Source organism: Pleurodeles waltl, chromosome 7 (assembly GCF_031143425.1).
Source record: "Pleurodeles waltl isolate 20211129_DDA chromosome 7, aPleWal1.hap1.20221129, whole genome shotgun sequence".
In the NCBI taxonomy this organism is placed as follows: Eukaryota; Metazoa; Chordata; class Amphibia; order Caudata; family Salamandridae; genus Pleurodeles; species Pleurodeles waltl.
Window position 1 is genome coordinate 1,441,728,769 of NC_090446.1, and position 20,664 is coordinate 1,441,749,432.

The 20,664-nt window shown below is 41.2% G+C and overlaps 1 protein-coding gene across 8 annotated transcripts in view; it reads left to right on the forward strand.

Annotated features, from left to right (window-relative positions):
- HPN (hepsin) overlaps positions 1 to 20,664 on the forward strand; it is a 162,415-nt gene that overhangs the window by 95,501 nt on the left and 46,250 nt on the right. For 7 of the 8 annotated variants that reach the window (XM_069201093.1, XM_069201090.1, XM_069201092.1 and 4 more), the window contains 3 exons: positions 490 to 591; positions 15,238 to 15,279; positions 19,163 to 19,292. In XM_069201093.1, the coding sequence (XP_069057194.1) occupies positions 490 to 591; positions 15,238 to 15,279; positions 19,163 to 19,292 (274 nt within the window). The remainder of the gene's footprint in view (positions 1 to 489; positions 592 to 15,237; positions 15,280 to 19,162; positions 19,293 to 20,664) is intronic. The other variant, XM_069201089.1, reaches the window with a different exon arrangement.

Below are 20,664 nucleotides of genomic sequence, written 5' to 3' on the forward strand. Positions count from 1 at the left end.
CCTAAGTACCTCCATGGTGTGCCGTATGTTAAATACTGCACACGCATGGTGGCGTTAAGGGGGTGCTAGCAGGCACATGAAAAGTGGCTCTGCATTGGAATTCAGCGCCACTTTTCTTAAGTCAGACTCTATATGTCATTTTGATATAGTATATACAGAGCCAGTGTCCTACACGGTAGACTAGCTAATACTGTACCACCTTTTTAAATCTTTCCCCTTCCATTAACTGGCGGCTAAGTGGTGTCAATTTTCCTAAAACTCCATATTATATATCAGGACTGCATCATGACAATAATGTGGTGAAATTATGTATTGGAAGGAAATTTTCATACACCCTCACAAGCAGAATTTCATCCTTGAGGTATGCACCTCAATAAATGACCTAACCAACAGAGTTATGAAATGGCCTACAGATATTGTGTTCATAGTCACTTTTATGTCTTTAGCTACCTATTCCTATATGCTGTCTTTCTTTCTGTCTTTTTCTAGGTAGCCCCAGAACAAGCTACTGGTCGAAGTCAAGGATTGTTTGTCTGATGATCTGCATCTGTGTCATTCTGGGTGGCATTGGCAGCACTGCTTGGGCTGTAGGTAAGCTTTGAAAATATGTCATGTGCCACATTCATTCTTTACAAACTCAGTCTTGCATCCACTGATGTGATTATTGCGCCCATCCAGAAGGTTACCTATCGGTTTTAGCTTCTAATACTTTAAGCACATAGCCTTAGAATGACCATTATTACAGAATCTATAATAACTACTATGCTTTTGGGATTGCCATGGAATCCTATAATTAGTGTATTGAGTCTTTGCAATTAGGAAATAGTGAGAGCCTTGGGACCACCCATGAGTTCTTATTTACTAAGACACCCTGAATTGGGTTTGAATTAGGAATACGTTTTAAAATGATTTCTTATTTTAACTTTTGTCTGATGCCCAAACCCTGTAATAGACTTGTTAATTAAATAATTTATGGTAAACTCAGAAATGGAATTTGTGGCCAGTTAACCAAACGCTGCTTGTTAGGAATTGTAAAGATAGCTAAGGGGTGTGCGGGGGTCTAATAGCTACTTGTGTTATCCTCCCACATGGAATTTGATCAGATAGATACTTCCTTGTGGAAAGGCCTTGTTGGTGAACACATTTGTGTAGTAAATTGACAATTATTGAATGTGTGATATTTTACACAGCCAGGTTTACCAAAAGTGGTCTTTTGACATTGAGCATATAAAAGAAAGTAAGGCTAGATCCAGCAGAGCAGGAATTGGGTGGAACAGCAAATGGTTTTAGGGCCTTCAAGAAGGGTAGATTGTTGAGAAGGTTGCTTATTCATTAAGAGAGAGGGGTCCACTGTTTGGAGGATTGAATAATAAAAGTGCATTTACTGGGTCATCATCTATAATGAATGGATGGAAAGGAAAGATTAAGAGGGCAACTTAAATTACCAGATGCATTTTACTGGTGACACTTTATTATGATGAATATCGAAAAGCATGATTAGAGTTACATAGTCCATCAGGGAGAGTCAAAGTGTCAGGCGTGTCTGTTTCAAACGCCTGTGAAATGACAGAGAATACAATGGAATGTACACATGTATAAGAATAAATGTCTTTGTTTTTACTTCAATACCATGATTTGATTTGTTTTGATTTTTTTTAAGCAAAATGTATGCAAACACCAAATTCTTTTCACTGGGAACCAACAAAAAGAACAAGCACCAGGTCACATAGGAATTTATTGAGAGAATCCTTTTAATTTCCGATGGGGCCAGTACTAGCAGTTACTGCCCCCTTCACAATTATAGGATCCACAGGTACACTGCAAGTCTGTTTACTTAAATGGGAGGAAGCTGCTGAAATGCGTGGTAAATGAATAGGTAGCAGACCAATTAGATCCACAATTACACATTCCCAGAGAAATCATAAGGTATATACAAAGTGGGCAGTTGCCCAGGAATGCCGCATTTCAAGGGTGCCCCTGGAAAAGGAAACTTTCTCCTTCTCTTGATCACCCCTGTCTCTTTCTATATCTCAACCTCTCTTCTTCTTTCTGCCTATGTCAGTCATTGGCTCTCTGTGCCCAGTGTTATCTTAGGGAATTGGGGGCAAGACATAATACAACCTTTTTGGGTGAACACTCCTTCCATGCAAGCTTCAAATAGGCAAAAATGCTTAATAGTGTTCAAAAGTATTAAGCACTCCGGCCCCCAAAATATGTCTTGCCCGGGACCCTAAAAATCCTTAAGACTACACTTCAGGATCCTCTGGCAATTCCTCATTTCTAAAAACAAGGACTGATCTGAGCTATCTTATTTTTATGGTGATTTTTTCCAGATTTTTGGACCTCAAAACATAAATGAAATGCCAGCCTCGCTTATATGTTTTGCCATGGGAACCTGTAGTAGGTGCTGGCATTGAGATTGAAGCGTTATTGCAGGGATGCAAGAGAGGGGGAAGCGAGCCCTTTGTGAATCATCTGAGTATCTGCACCTATAAAATGGATTATCTGCTCTACAGCCCAAAAATGTATGCTACTGTGGGCCTGAAGGACCTGGTCAAACTTCTTCAAATGGCAAGTGGAACACATCGCTGTATTATGGGCCTGCTGGAGTTTCGACAAAGCAAGGGCTGGAAAGCAAAGATATAGTTGTTACAATACACTTGTTGAAAAAATAGAAGCATAAAGGTCTTTAGGAAGAGGACGAAGTTCTCATCTTAATAACCTCAGAATTTAGAAGATGGAAGTGAAGACTCCTTTGATTTGGGCATACCATTTTGCAGCGTCTTCCTTCGCTTGACTGACCCTCAAGTCATGACAAACACCAACGTTGATCAGTAGGTAATCAGTTTGAGGGGGGTGAGTTTCAGAGAAAGACTCAGAGGGCAGGGGAAAGTGAGATGAATGAGGATTGGCAGGAGTGCTAAGTGAAGAAAACACAATATTTTGTAAAAGAACCAACATTTTTGAAGACTTTCGAAGCAGAGATGGAGAAAATGCGTGTGTGCGTTTTCCTCTGTGTATATTAAAATTTCTTGTGAAATCCGACAGACACCATACCAGACTGAAAGCATCTGTACCCAACTATTTTACAGGAAATACATCTATTAGGTGGATGTAACACCTCAAACAACCCCCATGAAGCTACGCCCTTGGTGGCAGGACAGGTCAGTTCCACCTCAATGGTCGGGGCAGCAGGCAGGCCCGGAGGGTTGATGCAAAGTCAGTAGTGCCCCTCTGGTTCAGCAGGCTTCTCATCCAGTTCTTCTTTTGTGTCCATCGAAGATCTGTCTTCCTGGTATCATGGGGTCTCCTAAATTCTCAATTTAGGAGGTGTTAAGGGGAGTGACGGTTAGTAGCTAATGAGCTATTCACCCTTGAGGTCATTACACCCCATAGAAGACAACTTCCTGTGGTGAGTGGGCATCACCCCTCCAGAGGTCCTAAATTTCACCACACACAAGATGGGGGGATTTCCTAGGTGTCAACTTCAGGCTGGCCACCCTAGGGGGTGTGCCTAGCCTAGAACTGTGACACACCTCCTGCATAGCTAATTTACCGCTGGTCCAGATGCCAAATGGGCCCTAGGGCAGGAGGGTTGGCACCTTTCTCTGAGGAAGGCCAGGTCTGCGTAGTAAAGACTGTGGGCTTCTTTGAAGCTCCTTGCCTTGGAATGCAGGACATCCGGTGTTGAGAGGTGTCCACACCCCAGCCCGGACAGGCTTTTGTTTGTGACCTCCAGAGAGTGAAGGCTCTCCCCTGAGGGGTCAGATTCCGGTCTGTTGGTAGCAGACTGGCCAGAACTGGTCAGTGAGCTCACAGAAGTTGGTAAGTTTTCAGGGGGCACCTCTAAGTTGCCCTCTGGGTGCATCTATTATTAAATCAATCACTGTAATCAGTGAGGGTTTATTAATATGAGATGTTTGATATCAAACATCCCTAGTTTCAGTGAAGCCATCATGTAGCCGGGGAACATTGAACAGTGTCCATCACATGAATTTAAAATGGCTTCACTGCACACTTACTATGTCTAAGAATCAACAAAGACATAGGAGGGGCATATCTGCTCTTGCAGATATACCCACACATGTAATATAGTGCACCCTACCTTAGGGATGTAAGGCCTGCTCTAGGGGTGACTTACAAATATTACTTGCAGTGTTTTAGGGGACATGGCGCACAGAGCGTGTGGCATGTCTTGTTTTCACTTTTAGGGGGCACCTTGTTATGCACCCTGAAATGGCAGTGTGCAAAGGGTTGGTGCTTGGTCCCTTAAAGAGGCAGCTCTTACAGGCCCTATTCAGGACCCATTTCCTAAGTACCGATGGTACCATTTACTGCTACGGACAGACAGAGATGCTAAAAGGCCTGGTCACTTGGGGATGAAGTGACCAGGTGTCTTGTTTAGGGGAATAAACACTGGCACTCAGGTCCTGGTTAGCAGGAACCCAGTGCCCTTCAGTCAATGTTGCATCAAAAAAACAGGGAAAAGGTTGGGGGCAGTACTGCAACTAGAACTCAGCTTTCTACACTTACTTATAGGTCTCCAGGAATGATCTAATTCTAGACATAACCTCAATGCACACCCCAGTATCCAATCCAGCTAAGCATCATACATGTGTGTTTGAATATTTAACCGAGAACTAATGCAGTCTGACAGGTGTGAAATGCAGCTGGATAGTTACAAAAATGTTTGATTCTTCATTAACTGGTCAGAATAGAGTGCATGAAGGCGTTAATCTGACTCCATTCTTTGCAATCAAAATCCCTTAGTCCAGCATTTGAGTCTTGTTTATTTTAGAGTGGTCAAGAGTAAGCATTGCATGGGTCACCAACATCCTATATAGTAGCTGGATAGTACAACCTATGCGCTTATACATCTAAGTTCTATTATAGAAGTGATTTTGCTTTCTGGAGAAATTTAAATATAGTAGTCTCTTACATGTATTGCAACATGAAGCTTGACTTTTATTTGCACCCGCAGCAATGCAGAACAATCCCTCTGAAGGTAAATATTTTTTAGTACATATGACAGGCTTCCATGCTTTCGACTTTCTCCAATCGAGAAAGGGCATGCTCATTTAAGAAATGTTAGGTACATAGAGAATGCCACAGTGAGGATTCTTTGCAGGGAGCCTACTGCATGTGAAAGATAGAAGAATGTCCATAATTCAGGGAAGTGGAGGCCTCTGTTGTAGCAAAATGGGATGTACCATGGAAGCATCATTAAAGAGAGAGGGTACCACAGAGCAGAAACCTGGATTCAAACTGTGAAACCCCCACTCACAGCATAAAAGGCAGTTCCGCTCATCCAAAACTACTCCAACTGGAGATGGAACTAGTGTCCTCAGCCAGAACACAGCCCTCAAATGAACCCATCTAAGGCCTGCACAATAACCTATGCTTTACCATGCCTACCTGTCTTGCTGGTTGATGTCTGCCAAAAGTTTCCTTTTGTACAGCAGATTTCATACAACCTGTCTGTAACTATGAGGGATGTATGCCAATGTCGAAGCCAGTTTCTAGTCCGTTCATTTTTTAAAGGTGCTTTGATCAACTTTATTTGAACTATCAAGCTTTAGTTAAAACCTTATAGTGAAATTCATTGTAGGGCCTTCCCAACATCACCTGTACAATTACATCAAATTTTTATTTAATTTTCACCATTGTTGTAGCCCTAAAATGTTTAAATCACACCTTTCGCGACTAATTTAACAAAATGTTCTTAACAGATATGCTCCAACCTCTCTGTATAGTTATTTTAAATTAGTGGTGAGTTAAATTAAAAACTTCACTTATGAAGTTGGGTAGAATTTGACAACTCCAAAAATATGTGAAGCAGATTATACTTCTTACTTTATATGAGGCAAAGTTTATCCCTTAGAGCCTTCAAGGCATGATTATTTTTAGATGCAGAATGGCCCAGGTAGGACCTCCTCCAGCATAACAAGGTTAAGTGTGAAGACTGGGGATCCACCACTTCAGGTAAGAGGTGTCGAAAGGAGTGCTCTCAGCTGAGGCTAGCTTTTTGGTTTAAAAAAATAATAAAAAAAGAACTTCATAATCTTTACATTTCACAGCGCCTAAACACAAATTTGCAAGTTGACTCACTCTTTAATGTTACACCTCTCAATTTTAAATTTTAAATTGAAATTTGGATTGTGGAAAGGTGATTGTGTGTGCTTTAATATCTAAATTATAAAACTTCCATGTATTGGACAAGTTAAGTTCACACGGTGTGCACCCTTAATATCAAAACGAGAATATTAGTGGCACAGAATATTGAAAATAGAATATCAAATCCAAAATATTGACAGGTAAATAAGTGTAGATTTTCTATAACTGCAAGCAAGTGGAGTGCCCGACACTGTAGAGGGCGGCCCCTGGAGGTTTCAGTCATCTGCAGCTGCGCGGACGGCAGTGTCCAAAGCTGTGGAGGCACAGGGCCTCATGCAGCCATGAGAAGCAAAGGCGGGTATGAGCTAGTGGCACAGCCATGCAGGAGACCTTGGCAAGAGCGGCTGCGCCTGGGCTGCATTGGGTGGCTGTGACCACCGCTGGGACACAGCCCAAGTAGAGTTTAGACTGAGACGAAGCATGGAAGCATGATCTGTAAGTAGGGGCCAGGGTCATGCTGTACCTAAATAAGACAACCAGCTCTGAGGCCAAATGGAGGTGGTTGCTCTAGTTACCTGGGGTGACATTTCTTCCAGAATGGATATGGGAAAGTCGAGTATGGCACTGGAAGACACTGGCCCTATTTGAAGCAGTTAGTAGCTGAACTGTCACTCTCATTGGGAACACACAGGGGCACTGATCTGAGTTGGTGGAGGGATGAGAAACACTACAGGATGCCACATATCCTAGCTGTAGATGAATGCTTTACTGCCTTTCTGCAGATAAAGTGGCCCAGTGGGAGGAGTGCCCCCCATGAAGCACTGGGAATGCACCTGCAGGCTGAGGCCTGATCTGGAGGACGCTTAGTGGCCCTATTTAATAGGCAGCATAGTATGGAATCAATTGGTGGTGAATTGGGACTGCTCATTGTTGCCCCTGTATTCTGAATCCTGCTAAAAACGTCTCATGGACAAACCCATGGGTAAAGACAAGCAGGCATTGCCACACTCGTATAGGAAAATTGACAGGTTCACAAAATTGAAGGCAGGAGCCAACCATGGCACAGGTGGCAATGGAGGAGGGGCCCTCTAACCTCACAGCCTCGATTCTGTTGGCCATGCAAGATTCACACCAGTCAAACCAGTCATTGGAGAGGAAGAGAGAAGTGAGTTTAAAAATCACCCTGCTGAAGCAGGATTTGAGGAATAGAGTCAATAGAACGATGGAGATTGAAAATCGCATTACTGAAGCTGAAGACACTCCACACATTCCAATCCCAGATCATGAGACTCAAAAGGGTGCTCCCGAAAAAGCAATACAGTCAATCTGGCATCCCAGAGGGAGCAGAGGACCAGCAGCTACACAGTTGGTAATGAATGAACTGCAGCGGTGGGTAATTAAAGAGGAGTTATTGCTATATTTCATTGTAGAAAGAGCACACAGATTGCTGGTCTCTCACACATCACTTGGGGTGCCACTGCGGCTCGTGATGGCCCAGAAAATAAATATGTGAACAGGGAAACTATCTTGAGGGGCACCCACAAAAAAGGAAAGTTGATGTGTGGTGCATCTCCTGTTATGGTTATTCCATTTTACACACTCAGAGTGCAAAAAGAACATTGTTCTTTCCTGGAAGTCAAACTTAAAATTATGAAAATACAGCATATGCTTCTATTTGCTGCAAGTTTCATAGTGATCTATAAGGATAAGATACCTTTCTTTTGCACCCCGGAGAGTGCATGGGACTGAGTGGAGCAAACATCCAAAGCAACCAGCTCTCGCCTTAGGGTTCCCTGGAAAGGCAGAAGAGGGTGGGGCCTGGAGGCATTTGCCACGGTGCACATGTCAGAGCAAAACCCACCACCTCTGCAAAGAGAATGAATTTACTGATCCAAAGCTCATAAAACCATTGTCAGGGCATGACATAGCTAGTGATAACATGAGTAAGACTTGATTTGGCCCACCAAAAACTACGGGACCATCATGCGTGTGCTCTACCTGCACCTTACATGATAATGGGCCACACCTTCCGTGCTGCAGCTCAGCTCCAAAGTTTCAATCTATTTGTTGATCCCAGCATGTGACTTTCGTGGGGGGAGAATGGGATATTGTTTTCCAATTAGGGTTTGTTGTGGGCCTTCAGATACTTCTAAACAGGGAATATTTAGTGGGAACTTTTGAGCTTGCACTCAAAACAGTAGCAAGTTTTTCACATACATTCACCAGAGTTTACACATACATTGCCTACGCCATGGTTGCGAACAGGGGTTGGATAATCCAGACGGGTTACAAATTCCTCTCCTGGAATGTGAATCACCTTAATAACCAAATCAAATGGGGTCTCATTGAAGGCATGAGAGGCAGAGGGACTTCTCCTTCTCTGGGGTGCATGATTGTTTCTCCCAAATTGACTGTTGCTTTCTCCCAATGACTGGCATTCAAGATTTAGTTGCTGCCACAAGGAACCTCTGACAACTTCCCAGTTCTCTTCTGAATATACAGGAGAGAGGAGCACACTCCCACTTTATGGAGAGTTGGGGCCTGATTTAGAGTTTGGCAGACAGGTTATTCCCTCACAAACATGATGTATATCAAATCGTCCATATTACAAATTCCATAGGATATAATGGAATTGTCATAGCCGGATGGGATTTCCAACACTTTTGTGACAGAGACATCCTCCAAACTCGAAATCACGCCCTAACTTGGAGCTTAACAGATAGTAAATTAATGAAGGACCTACATCTGGATTCGGAAGGATTCTTAGCCAATAGATTCAGCTGTATTCTTCTGAGGCACATTCACCGCAGTGAGGAGGAGGCAAGGTATGTCCCTAGTCAGGTCCCAAAAGAGGGGCAGAGGTGTGGATATAGCCATATTTGAAACAAGATTACTGCATCTCCCCTTCAAGATAAAAAAAAATAGTCCAAACTAACCTTGAGGACAAGACCAAACTGGTCAGGTCCCAACTAAATAATATCTCAGTGTAAATATCCAGAAGCCTGTAGGGATGCTACAGTAGTCATTTCTGCAGTATGCCACCACAAAGGTACTGCAATGCAACATGCTTCTCCTGCCTAAATAACACTACTAACCAAGGAATTCAAATTCTTACAAAAACCTTCAAATTCAAATTCTTACAAAAACCTTAGTCAGAAGGAGAAGAAGCAATTGAAACACAAATAAAAAGAAAGGTGATGTCCACATTTTGGTGACATTGGTATGTCCAAACACAGAAAGAGAAGAGGTGTTTTATCTGTTCACATCTTGTGTCAGGTTTTTAGTAGTCGAATACAGTTACCATAGTTAATATTGTGTAGATTCAGAATATTGCATGTGACTCATAGCCTCAATATCTCAGAGATGTGGAATTATTACTGCTTCTTAGGTCTAACACTAGGATTACAACATCCTGATGAAGGGCGATGATAGTACTCTGCTGGCACCTAAACAAAACTTGCAACTACACAGCACAAATTCCACCATCTACATAAATCAGTGCAGGGGACATTCACAGTAGCCAACACCGTTTAGGCTCTGCCATTAGGTAAGAACACCCAATGTGGACATGTTGTCCATCCACACATACACGTTTGAGAATGTTTGGTTTAGTTTGAGTGTTTTGTAAAGCACTGCATTCACCCCAAAGGGTGTCTTCGGCTTCTTCTTTTATTTTCATAGGTCTGCAATCTCCCTATGATGGAAGGGAAAGGAATCCCATTTCTAGCAGTAAAACAGAAAAAGTGCAACCTCCAACCAGTTGACAGCACATTTTAGAAATAGCAAAAAAGAGTTTGTTCTGTGATCTTAATTATCTCGCTGGCTATTATATATTGAGTTGGGAGTTCAGAACACAGGCAGAAAAGGATAAGAATATTCTGTGCACCAGACACATAAATTTAAAGAGAATTTGAACTTTACTTTTGAAGACCAAGATAGAATACAATAATAAAGACACATTGAAACAAAGACATTGATTATCTGCCCCTCGTGAGAAAATGTAAATAGATTTAAGAAACACTTCAAAGAGCCAGTCTTTCTCACTGCATTGAGTTGATCCACCATAGACAGTTGAGTCCATTTGTACATCAAAGTTTTTTTTCCGCAGGCTGATAATAGTGGTTTGGGAACCAAGGAGTGTGTCCAGAAATAGAGGACCCAGAAAGGAGAGAGTTGTGCTGGACAATTATCTCTATCTTGTCTTCATTCCATTTCAGTTGATTTGTGCTCTCCCATCCTTCAACTTTGGATAGGCAGACATTGAGGGGCATATTTATGAGCCCTTTGCTCCACTGTTCATCCCTTTTTGTTCAAGGCCCAAACCTTGAAATCATATCAGTGAGGCCACACAAATCTACTTTGGGTGGTTTAGAATGGCCTCAGAGAAATGGAGTAATGCAAGGCAGCACAAATCGCTGCTCTGCCTTACACTGTGCAAGGGAGATGTCCCATGGGTGTTGTGGTGGGAGTTCCAACTCAACACCCATGGATTTTGATGAAACCCCAGATTTAAAAGAGCTTGTAAACCTGGGAATGCCCTAATGCCCTCCTATTCTGCAACAAACATAGAAAGGGCAACAATCCACCCATGATTGTTTTTTGTGCAGGAAGGTGTCCTTCCCTCCACAGAAACAATCCTGTCTGCAACACAGACACCCTTACACCATGGTGCAAGGCTGCCTGCATTGATACTTGGCAGCCAAAACGGCACCAGTGCAGTAGGAAGGGACAGGAATGCACAGTATTGCGTAGATACTGCATATTCCTACCAATTACCTTTGAAGCAGGGCAGTGCAGTAAGGTGACTTACTGTGCTGCCCTGCATCAAAAGCCCGTAATTATGGGCCTGAGTCGTTAACATCATCTGTTATCTTCAGCACAATCTGAGTGTCGTAAGCATGCTAAAATAGGTCAAAATTACAAGAGCAATTCAGTTTGACTAAAGGGATTTTGTAGAGATTGAATAGTAAAGGAGATAAAATAGAATGCTATTTTGTATTGTTTTGATTTGCTTAGATTTAAGTTTTGATATGTAAGCGAATACGATTAATTAAATATATCTTTTGCATGGCTAGAAAGCGGTTAGGTAAGTGATTGAGTTATCTGAAATATATTACATATCACTTTAAGTAATGAAAAGGCACATGTTATGAACTGTTAGAGTGCTGTTTCCGGGGCAGAGGTTTTTTGGATGGTTCTTAATCCTGTCTCTATGACCCATTGACTGAAATGACCCATTGACAGCTTCCAAAGCCAACTTTCGCTGAATGCCAAGTCTTTTAGCTTTACCCTATGATCCACTCTTACCGTCAATACCTACATTCCCTGAAAAAAGTTTCTCTTGTAAAGTGAAAAACATTTCTTTTAGAAAGCGACATAAAAGCTGTTGTTTAAGCTCTCATACTGTATAATGGTAATGCCCTGCTCCACGGCCTCCCAGATTACATCCCTTAAGAGCATCCACCACACTGCAGCATGTCACATCTAGTGGCTGAAGAAAAATGATCTTATCACCTCGATCCTGACGGATCTCCATTTGGTCCTCTTGCCGGCCAGCACTATTTTGAAAACAAGCTGCGTCATTTACAAAGCCGTCACAACCAGTGATCCTGCTTATCTGTCGGACAAGCTCATCATATTTAAGCACATAGGCAGGACACCATCAGAATGCAGACTATAAAGTGTAAAAAAGAAATGCATCATACATTTTTCCATCTATGCACCCAGGATCTGGTACAACATCTCTGTATCTATCAAAACCGCTCTAATGCTGTTTCAATTTAAGAAGAACGACAAATTACATACCAATGTAATAATGAGCCACAATTGAGCTACGACTGAAAAAAACGTGATTGACTTTATGCTTGTCTTTCATCTCATACAGTGCTCTGCTGACTTTTGGCTAGGTTTGTTCTATAAAGGTACCATATATCTACATACATACATAACTATATACATATGTACAAACATTGCCACTGTAGTCCTTAATTCATTTAACTCTGGTAGAATGTTGAAATAGATTTCCACTTAATGTTTTGTTATGTTCTGTTAGAATACTCAAATGCTCAAATGCCCATGGATGTCATGGCACTGGTTCAGCCGTATCTTGTATTGAAACCATACTACAGATCAAACAGCTGGGTTTTCAAGGCTTTCCGGAAGGCTAGAAGATTTGCCATATCTTTAATCTCAAGAGACAAAGATTTCCAAGATTTAGCAGCATCAAGAGTGAACCATCTTCCACCCCAGGAGACTTTGTTGACTCTGGGGATAAAAAGATTTTTAGATATTGCTGACCATAGTGTCCTAGTTGGAGTGTACTATTCATACAAAGTCTTCAGAAAAGCGAGGCCCAGACCATGCACCACTTTATAAGTGATGCATAAGAGTTTGAACATTATTCTCTGTTTTATAGGAAGCCAGTGCAGTTTCCTTAGCCCCCTGGAGGCTGACTGGAACTTGGGGTTCTTCAGAAGGAAATGTGCCACTGCATTCTGCACTGTTTGTAGTTTGTTGACTAGCTGTTTTTCTATGTTTAAATATAGACTGTTGCAGTAGTCTAGTTTAGTAAGAACAAGAGGTGTCACCACCAGTATCTCTAGATCCGAAGGAATGTAAAGGAGGATTTTCTTTATAGTTTTTAAAGCGTAGAAAGCAGATGACATAACAGAGTTAACCTGGTTGAAGTATGACCGGGGGCAGGAGTGGGCCTAACTCTTGTGGCCACCAAGAAGGGGACCAGAAGGAGGTTTCAGTACCAAATACCAAAACCTGAGTCTTCCAAAGTTCAGTTTCAGACAATTGTTGTTCATCCAATCGCTGATCGCTAACATAGAGTTACGGAATATAAATCCCCTATTGATATAATTATTGGCACAAGTGATGACAATTTGAGTATTGTCTGCATAAGACATAAGAGAGGAGCCGGAAGATTATATCAGGTCGGCCAGGGGGTAGCATAAACATTAAACAAGGTGGGACTTAGTGAAGGTCCTTAAAGGACCACACATGGGAGTGAGAGAGAATTTGGATATGAATTTATCCTGGGATATGAAATTATCCTTGTTCCAGGCCATGGAGATTCAGGGCAGTGCCTCTGATCCCTAACTGGGAAAGGCAGTCCAGCAACAGCTTATGATTGACCATCAAATGCTGCTGATAAGTCAAGTACACTAAGTACCACCTCCTTGGTCCAGTGATAGTCTGATTTCCTCCGTGGCCTTAATGAGTGCTGCCTCTGTACTGTGCCCAGAACTAAATCTAAACTGAGTTGGATCTAGTAGGCAGTTGCTGCCGAGATATTCCACTAACTGTTTATTCATGATCTTTTTCACAATTTTAGCGGGCAAAGGTAGTCTATATGGACCGATAGCTATTGGGATCCAAGGCTTTGAGGTTTGTGTGTTTTTATTAGGGCAGCCGTGACTCACGCTTCCACTGTGAGGGAAAATAGCCCTCTTAGAACATGCATGAGAATATTTCAGTTAGTCTGGCAGCAGTTGAGTCTGGTGCTAGGATGACCACCCTTGGAGGGCAAGGATCACAGGAGAGATCCAGACTTAGTAGATCTAATTAGGCCTACTACCTCCTCCATTGAAGGGGGTAAAAACTCATCCAGGATGCCCAAACTGACCTGGTTGGAGGTAGCCAACTCTTCACTGACTGGATGAAGGGTAAAAGTGGAAAGTTTAATATAAACTTGTTCCACCTTGCTTTTAAAGAAATCTTCCAGAATACTGCAGAAGTCTTGGGTCTTGCCAGCCAGTTTGTCCATCTGTGGTGTTAACAAATTAACTACTGTCTTAAATAATGCCTTTTTGGAATTTTTGGAGGATTCAATTTCGGGGGGCGCAGACAGGCTTTACTTTGGCGTCAGCAGCGCATCAGTTGTGCGGACGAGCTCAAATGTTGAGTAAATAGTGTGCCAGGGGGCGTGGTTAACATACTGTGAGGCGCGATCAGCAAAAATAACCCCTGACTCTTGTCCCAGGCTTCCCTGAAAAACAAGAATCTACTGGTAAATAAAAGCAGAGTTAAAATAAATGTGTGAAAACGAAATGATGGAACTATTAAAAAAGTGGAGAAGCACTTCAAATATGGCTCCCAACGAGTGATATGGGAGTCAGGCACCTCCCAAACAAAGTTCCTACGAGGAAATTAAAATGTGGGCTCATACAGGTCCAGCAATGCTGTTCGGACAAGCTCTGATTTTGAGCAAATATCCCGCCATAGACTTGGGGCATGCTAGGGAGTGTAGCTAATGTGCAATGAGGTAGATCAGCAAAAACAGTTGGGCAACTTAAATAACCCCTGACTCCTGTCATAGACCACCCTGAAAACAAGAATAAACCGAAAAATAAAAGTAGACAACTAAAAAAGGGAAAAAGCCCTTTAAATATGACACCCAATGAGGGAAATGGGAGCCAGGCGCCTCCCAAATAATGGCACTGCACTGCCTACAAGGAAATAAAAATGTGGGCTCATAAAGGTCCAGCAGAGCTGCGCTGAGGCGCTCTGATGTTGAGTAAATTGCCTGCCATAGACAGTGGTGTGGCTAATGTGCATTGTGGCACAATTAGCAAAAATAATTGGGCAACTTAAATAGCCAAACTGGGGTCCAGCAACCCCTGACTTCAGTTCCAGGCTACCCTCAAAAACAATAACCTCCTGGTAAATAAAACTAGAGTTAAAATAAATGTGTGAGAACAAAATCATAAAACAATTAAAAAAGGGCAGAAGCCATTTAAATATGGCGCCCAAAGAGTGAAATGGGAGCCAGGTAACTCCCAAACAATGGCACTGAAGTGCCTAAAAGGAAGTGAACATGAGGGCTCATACAGGTCCAACAGAGCATATTTTACGAAGCGCTGCATCGTTTCCTTCTCGTTTTGTTGGGATAGTGGTGGGGAATGGGTGGGGAGAAAGAAGGCATAGGCAGGGTAGTGTAGCTTCATTCTTAACTCTTCTCACCTTATATCTATCTTCCATCTTTCTTCTGTGTTTCGAAGGAAAGACAGCAGTACCTCCTTTCCTGGAGACTCCAGATTCTGTGTCATTAGACAGGTTCTTTTGCATTTGTCTTCTGATTCCATCATCTTATCATCTCTCTCTTCCTTTTTGCAGTGACATACGCCTTGAAGAGCGACAATCAAGGTCTGTACTATGGTAAGGGATAGTTAAATTTAATATACATTAGACTAGTTGCATAACCATTACAATTCACTGGTTGTCTGATTGAGTTCCAGGGGTATGGCTAAAGCACTCTTTAATGTAATCAAATATGTTGCTGTGTACTTGCCTCGTGCACAAAAAAATACACAAAGATCCATTATACATCTTAATTTCTGATGAATGGAAGTATCTTGTGTGAGCACCTCTTAGGTGCACACCTACTGTAGGTGATGACTGCATGGGCCAATTTTCTTGGTACTTAGAATATGTGCAGGAGGTGGGTCATAAATAATTTACTCCATGTGGTCTATAGACCTGTAGCTTAGCATGGTGAAGGCACCAAAATACACTTAAGTTTCATTGATTAAACTGCTGGTCTTGTAACCCCTGGGCATGGTTTCAGATCATGGCTTCAGCATTTGACCAAAGTTTCTGGCAATGCCTTATGGACATGGACCTTATATAGTGTGTATTTGGAATTGTCTAAAGTATAATAAATATGGGTCCACTTTCAAACCCATTACTCCCTGATTTCACTTGGACCTACATTCGGGAATTGCTTCAATGATATGCATTGTGGATGCATTTAGGCCCATGAAGAGTCACAACTACTTCATAAATATTAGCCAGAATATTCAGAGGGATCCATAGGTGGATTATTAAAAGTATTCCTAAACTGTCATACTTCCCTGTGACCGAGATGGGAAACATCCTGAACAACTAGGTCTAAACCACTACTTGCCTGAACCCCTACTGCTAAACAACTAAAAAGTCTCTACAACTAAGTACTAAACAACTACTGTCTAAACAACAATTGTGCCTGAATAACAATTGCCTGAAGAACTAATTTTAAGGTAAGGTTTTCTTTTTGGTTTTTATGGTTTATTAGTTGTTTAGAATATATATATATATATATATATATATATATATATATATATATATATATATATATATATATTAGTTGCTCAGGCAATTGTTATTCAGGCACAATTGTTGTTTAGACAGTAGTTGTTCAGTACTTAGTTGTAGAGACTTTTTAGTTGTTTAGCAGTAGTGGTTTAGGCTATAGTTGTTTAGGACCTAGTTGTTCTGTCACATATTCGACTGAGATTCTGGTAAATCCGTTGGCTACTCTACCTAATGCAGGGCTGTGCTACATGGAATGCCTAAAATACTAAAATAATAGTACCAAAAAGTACAATGTCAAGAATATATGACTTTTGAAACATCTAAAATGGGGTTGCACTTGTGTATATTAGTATGTTTTAAGAAGCTTTTACCAAATACATATGGTGAACCTCATATTGTTCTGAGTTAGTGGTATTATCCATGGAATCCGTTTTACCTACATGGCACCTAACCAGAAATTCTTTAACTTCTTAGCACTCCGCAATGCCACTACGATTACTGGCAGACAAAAAAAAAAACCTGTGTCTAAATGGTGCTATTTACCATATAATCCCTATCTGAGTGTATTGCATGTGCCAAGGAGTTGTACACATGACGTAGCTTTCAATTTGTCAAAATTATCCCTTTGGCTGAAAGACACTTAAAATACAGTCCTTCTATGCCTCCATTGCTCTTGACTTGAGTTCCTGCCTGTTGCCGAATGCCACTGAACTTTGAATCTCTGTAATAAATAATATACCTTTAGTAGCTGTGTCTTGTATGCTGTAGACTCTTGCTGTGATTGTACAGCACTACTTCTGTAATGTCTGAAATATAGATCTCACCATCATAGTCAGAACTCCCATACTAATCTGCAGAGCATTAACATCGTCTGGCTGATTAGGATTATGTGGCATGGAAGACCAACTTTCTTCTCAAGGTTATCTAAACTGAAAATTATGCAGCACGTTCTCTGTCCGTATTATTTTTATCCATTTGAAATAGAAACAAAGTTTATGGTGAAACTTGCAAATTTTACAAATTATGTGGCAGTCGATCCATAATTATTCAATAAACTCTGACACAGAAGCATCTAAATCTACTAAGTCTCACCATTTCCCATTGTTTTATTAACAATTTATTCAAGAAAGATAAATATTTTTAAGCCATTTAGTGCCCATTGCTAGCTGCACTTTGAAAAAAACAGCTTTTTCAAGCTAACAGCCCAGTAATAAACATGTAACATAAAAAAACTAGTAGTATGTGTAATACGGTCCTGTATTGGTTAAGGGTTCTGGGGACATTTGAAAACCACTCTACCTTCGCCCTTGTGGTTTATGATGTCACCACAACCCCTCAATGGCAATATTGGACCAAAGTACACATTTGGCTGTTATGCATTTTATATATGATAAATCTGTGTTCTGACCTTTATTTTTCATTATTGATTGTCCGATCTTCCATCATATATAAACCCCATATCCATGTACACCTACAATATGCTAGGATGTGCAATATGCTCATAACTGTTGCCCTCTGTATGTCCAAAAAAACTACATGGCAACAAACTATTAAGTAGCAACATGTGACCTCACAGTTGATTTTCCTCTGATTACTGGCAGTGGTAAAGTAACGCAATCTCCATGTGCCTACTCGCATTACCATATAACCCCTATCAGAATAAATAGCATGTACTAATTTGTCCGGTTAGCGTGGCAGTGACACTCGTACCTATGCAACAGACTATCTCAAATATCCCTTTGACAGACTAACCCTAACTTCGGATCTTGCTGTGACTGCATAGCACTTCAGATTGATCCCCCGTGAATATTCACATGATTCTGGGGCTGACTGTTTTCTAACTTGGTATTGTGCTGCATAACACTTCCAATGGATCCCTTGTGAACACCCAGGTAGTCCTGTCAGAAAATGCCACGTAACTTGAAAAACCTGCAGCCTAGCACCTCCAGTGGATCAGCCAGGTGGTCTTGCAGATGGAGAGCATGTAAATCAGAATCATTCATAGACTTGTGGCACTTACCATAGATTTTCCTCTGGACATCTGAGAGTTTCCTTAAGATTAGCCACTCCTGATTCCATTGAACTTACTATTGACTAACCTATGACTGGGTGGTGTCTGCCGTTAACATATCATTTGAATATTAGGTTTTTTTTTTACCTTTTGTTGTAAAAAGTAAAATGTTTTTTTACATAGCAATTCATAACATACTTAAACTACCGAATTTACCAACATAGAAGTATGCTTTGCTTGAATTCGAAATTCTGGCCATCAGATCACTGCAGATAGAAATGGCAAGCATTAACTCTAATCCATTGTGCTGGAATCATTGCATAGCTTGTGCCATGCAGTTCTCAACAGTACATGAACCTTACAGTGGAATCCCTATAGCTTCTTAGATAACTAACATGAAGGTCCACTCACTACGTGAAATGGGAGCTTACCATAAAATCCTAATCACTGTCAGGGGTGTAGCATGAAAGCACTGAGATTGCCATAAATCCCCCATGTGGTAAGTGGAGGAACTTAGCATGAATTCTCTGTAGTTTTTCAAGGGGGTCATCAAATCCCCATCATTCATTAAATTCTCATCAATAAATGGAACTGAACACAGAACCTCCGTTTCCTTAAGTGCCTGAAGCTTACTAAGACTCTATGGAGCTTATCATTTATTCTGCTGCAATGCATGACAGTTTTTCTTGAAATCCCCATTGCTACAAAAAGCATACCATTAAATACTTCTTCTGTTATATCTGCAAACCTTGGTTTATTCTGTTTACCATGTAACCGTTTCTGTCACTCCTAGTAAGGTTTCTTTGACCTCCCTGCAAAAGCCTTCCATTTATCAGTGTCACTAATCATGGTGCCTTCAGTCACAATCTCCTCAATAACTCCTAAGATTCAACAGTGCATTCATTGCATGGCCCTTAAGAGCATCTTTTTTATCTTTGGTTTATATGTCTTTCACAGTCCAGGTTAGTTCTGCAGACTCCAGGCTGACTGTCTACGATGAGGCGGAGGGGAAATGGCGGCTGGTCTGTGCCACAAGTGCAAACTCCTTGGTTGCCACGTTAAGCTGTGAAGAGATGGGCTTTATCAGGTAGGGATGGGAATGTCATGGTGGTGAATGGATGCAGTCTTTGTGCACTGGATGCTTTTAGTGTTATTGCTTGCATGAAGTAAATGTTTCAATCCAAGCACAAGTATGTATTGCCTTCGGTTCCAATGGGCTATGCCTGTTCTCAAGAATTCACCTTCAATGGCTCTTTCCTTTGAACTTTATGGAATCCTTTCCCTTCCATCTAACTACTGATATAATTTAACTAGGTGTCCCATTGCATCAGCACCTGTCCTAATGGTCTAAGGGATGTGGATACTGATCAATATCCTATGCATCATCATTGCAGATGCCATAGATTGGCATCACCTTTCCATTAAAACAAATCACCATCAGTTTCCCAAGACTGAATAAGACTGCTTGAAGTATATTATTGACTAATTCCATACTTTAGCAACCCACTCTTTTGAGCAAGAGTATTTACATCAGAAATGTTATAACGAACAAACATATTAGTGCTAGATGAGAACATCCGCAGCAACATTTAAACCCTCATTCTAGGTGGGCCATTTATTTTAATCCTTCACACACATATTTCTGCATAGCATAGGAAATTGGAGTATTAGTTGACGGGGTGAAAACCCCGCTCAAATAATAATCACAATGCTTGTTAGGCTGAACCAAAAAAGTCACTAAATGAACCTGTGCTTAACATTCTGGTAGCTTAGCACACAAGGCAGCATTGAAAAACAATTTTGGAGAGTTTTATTGCCAAGACTTGTAAAAGTTCATTACACATGTCCTACTTTTTAAATATCATGCACCCCACCCTATGGGCATTTAGGGCCTCCTTAGGTGTGATTTGTAAGTATTAAAAAGGAAGGTTTATGCCTGGCTACATATTTATTTTGCCAAGTCGAAATAGCAGTTTGAACTGGCATGCACAGGCTGTAAGGGCTGAACTGTTGAGATATTTGACAGTGATACGTTAATGGATGGCACACTGAGTGTCATGGTCCACTTATAGCATTTAATTCACATGCCCTAGTTGCATATAGTGTTTTATTATAGGGGCTTAGAAGCAAATTAGATGAGCAAATTAGGAGTATGCTAATTTTAGCATGTTTAAAAGAGAGAGCACGTTCCACTGTTTAGAAGAAGTAAAGTGGGCAGAGCCCTATCGCCAAATTAAATGGGTTCAGCTAAAGAAGGCAGAAATCAGGGGAGAACCCTGCAAAATATGGTAATTTCCCAAACATGGAGATCGGAATTATGAGTTTTGCTGTAATTAATGCATCCTCACAAATTCTTCCTAGGTTGATTCCAGAAGTTTAAACATAATGATATTTAGTCAGGCAAATGCCCAGTTAATACCAGTTAAAACCGGTACCTGCTGATTTTGGTGTGGTAGGGA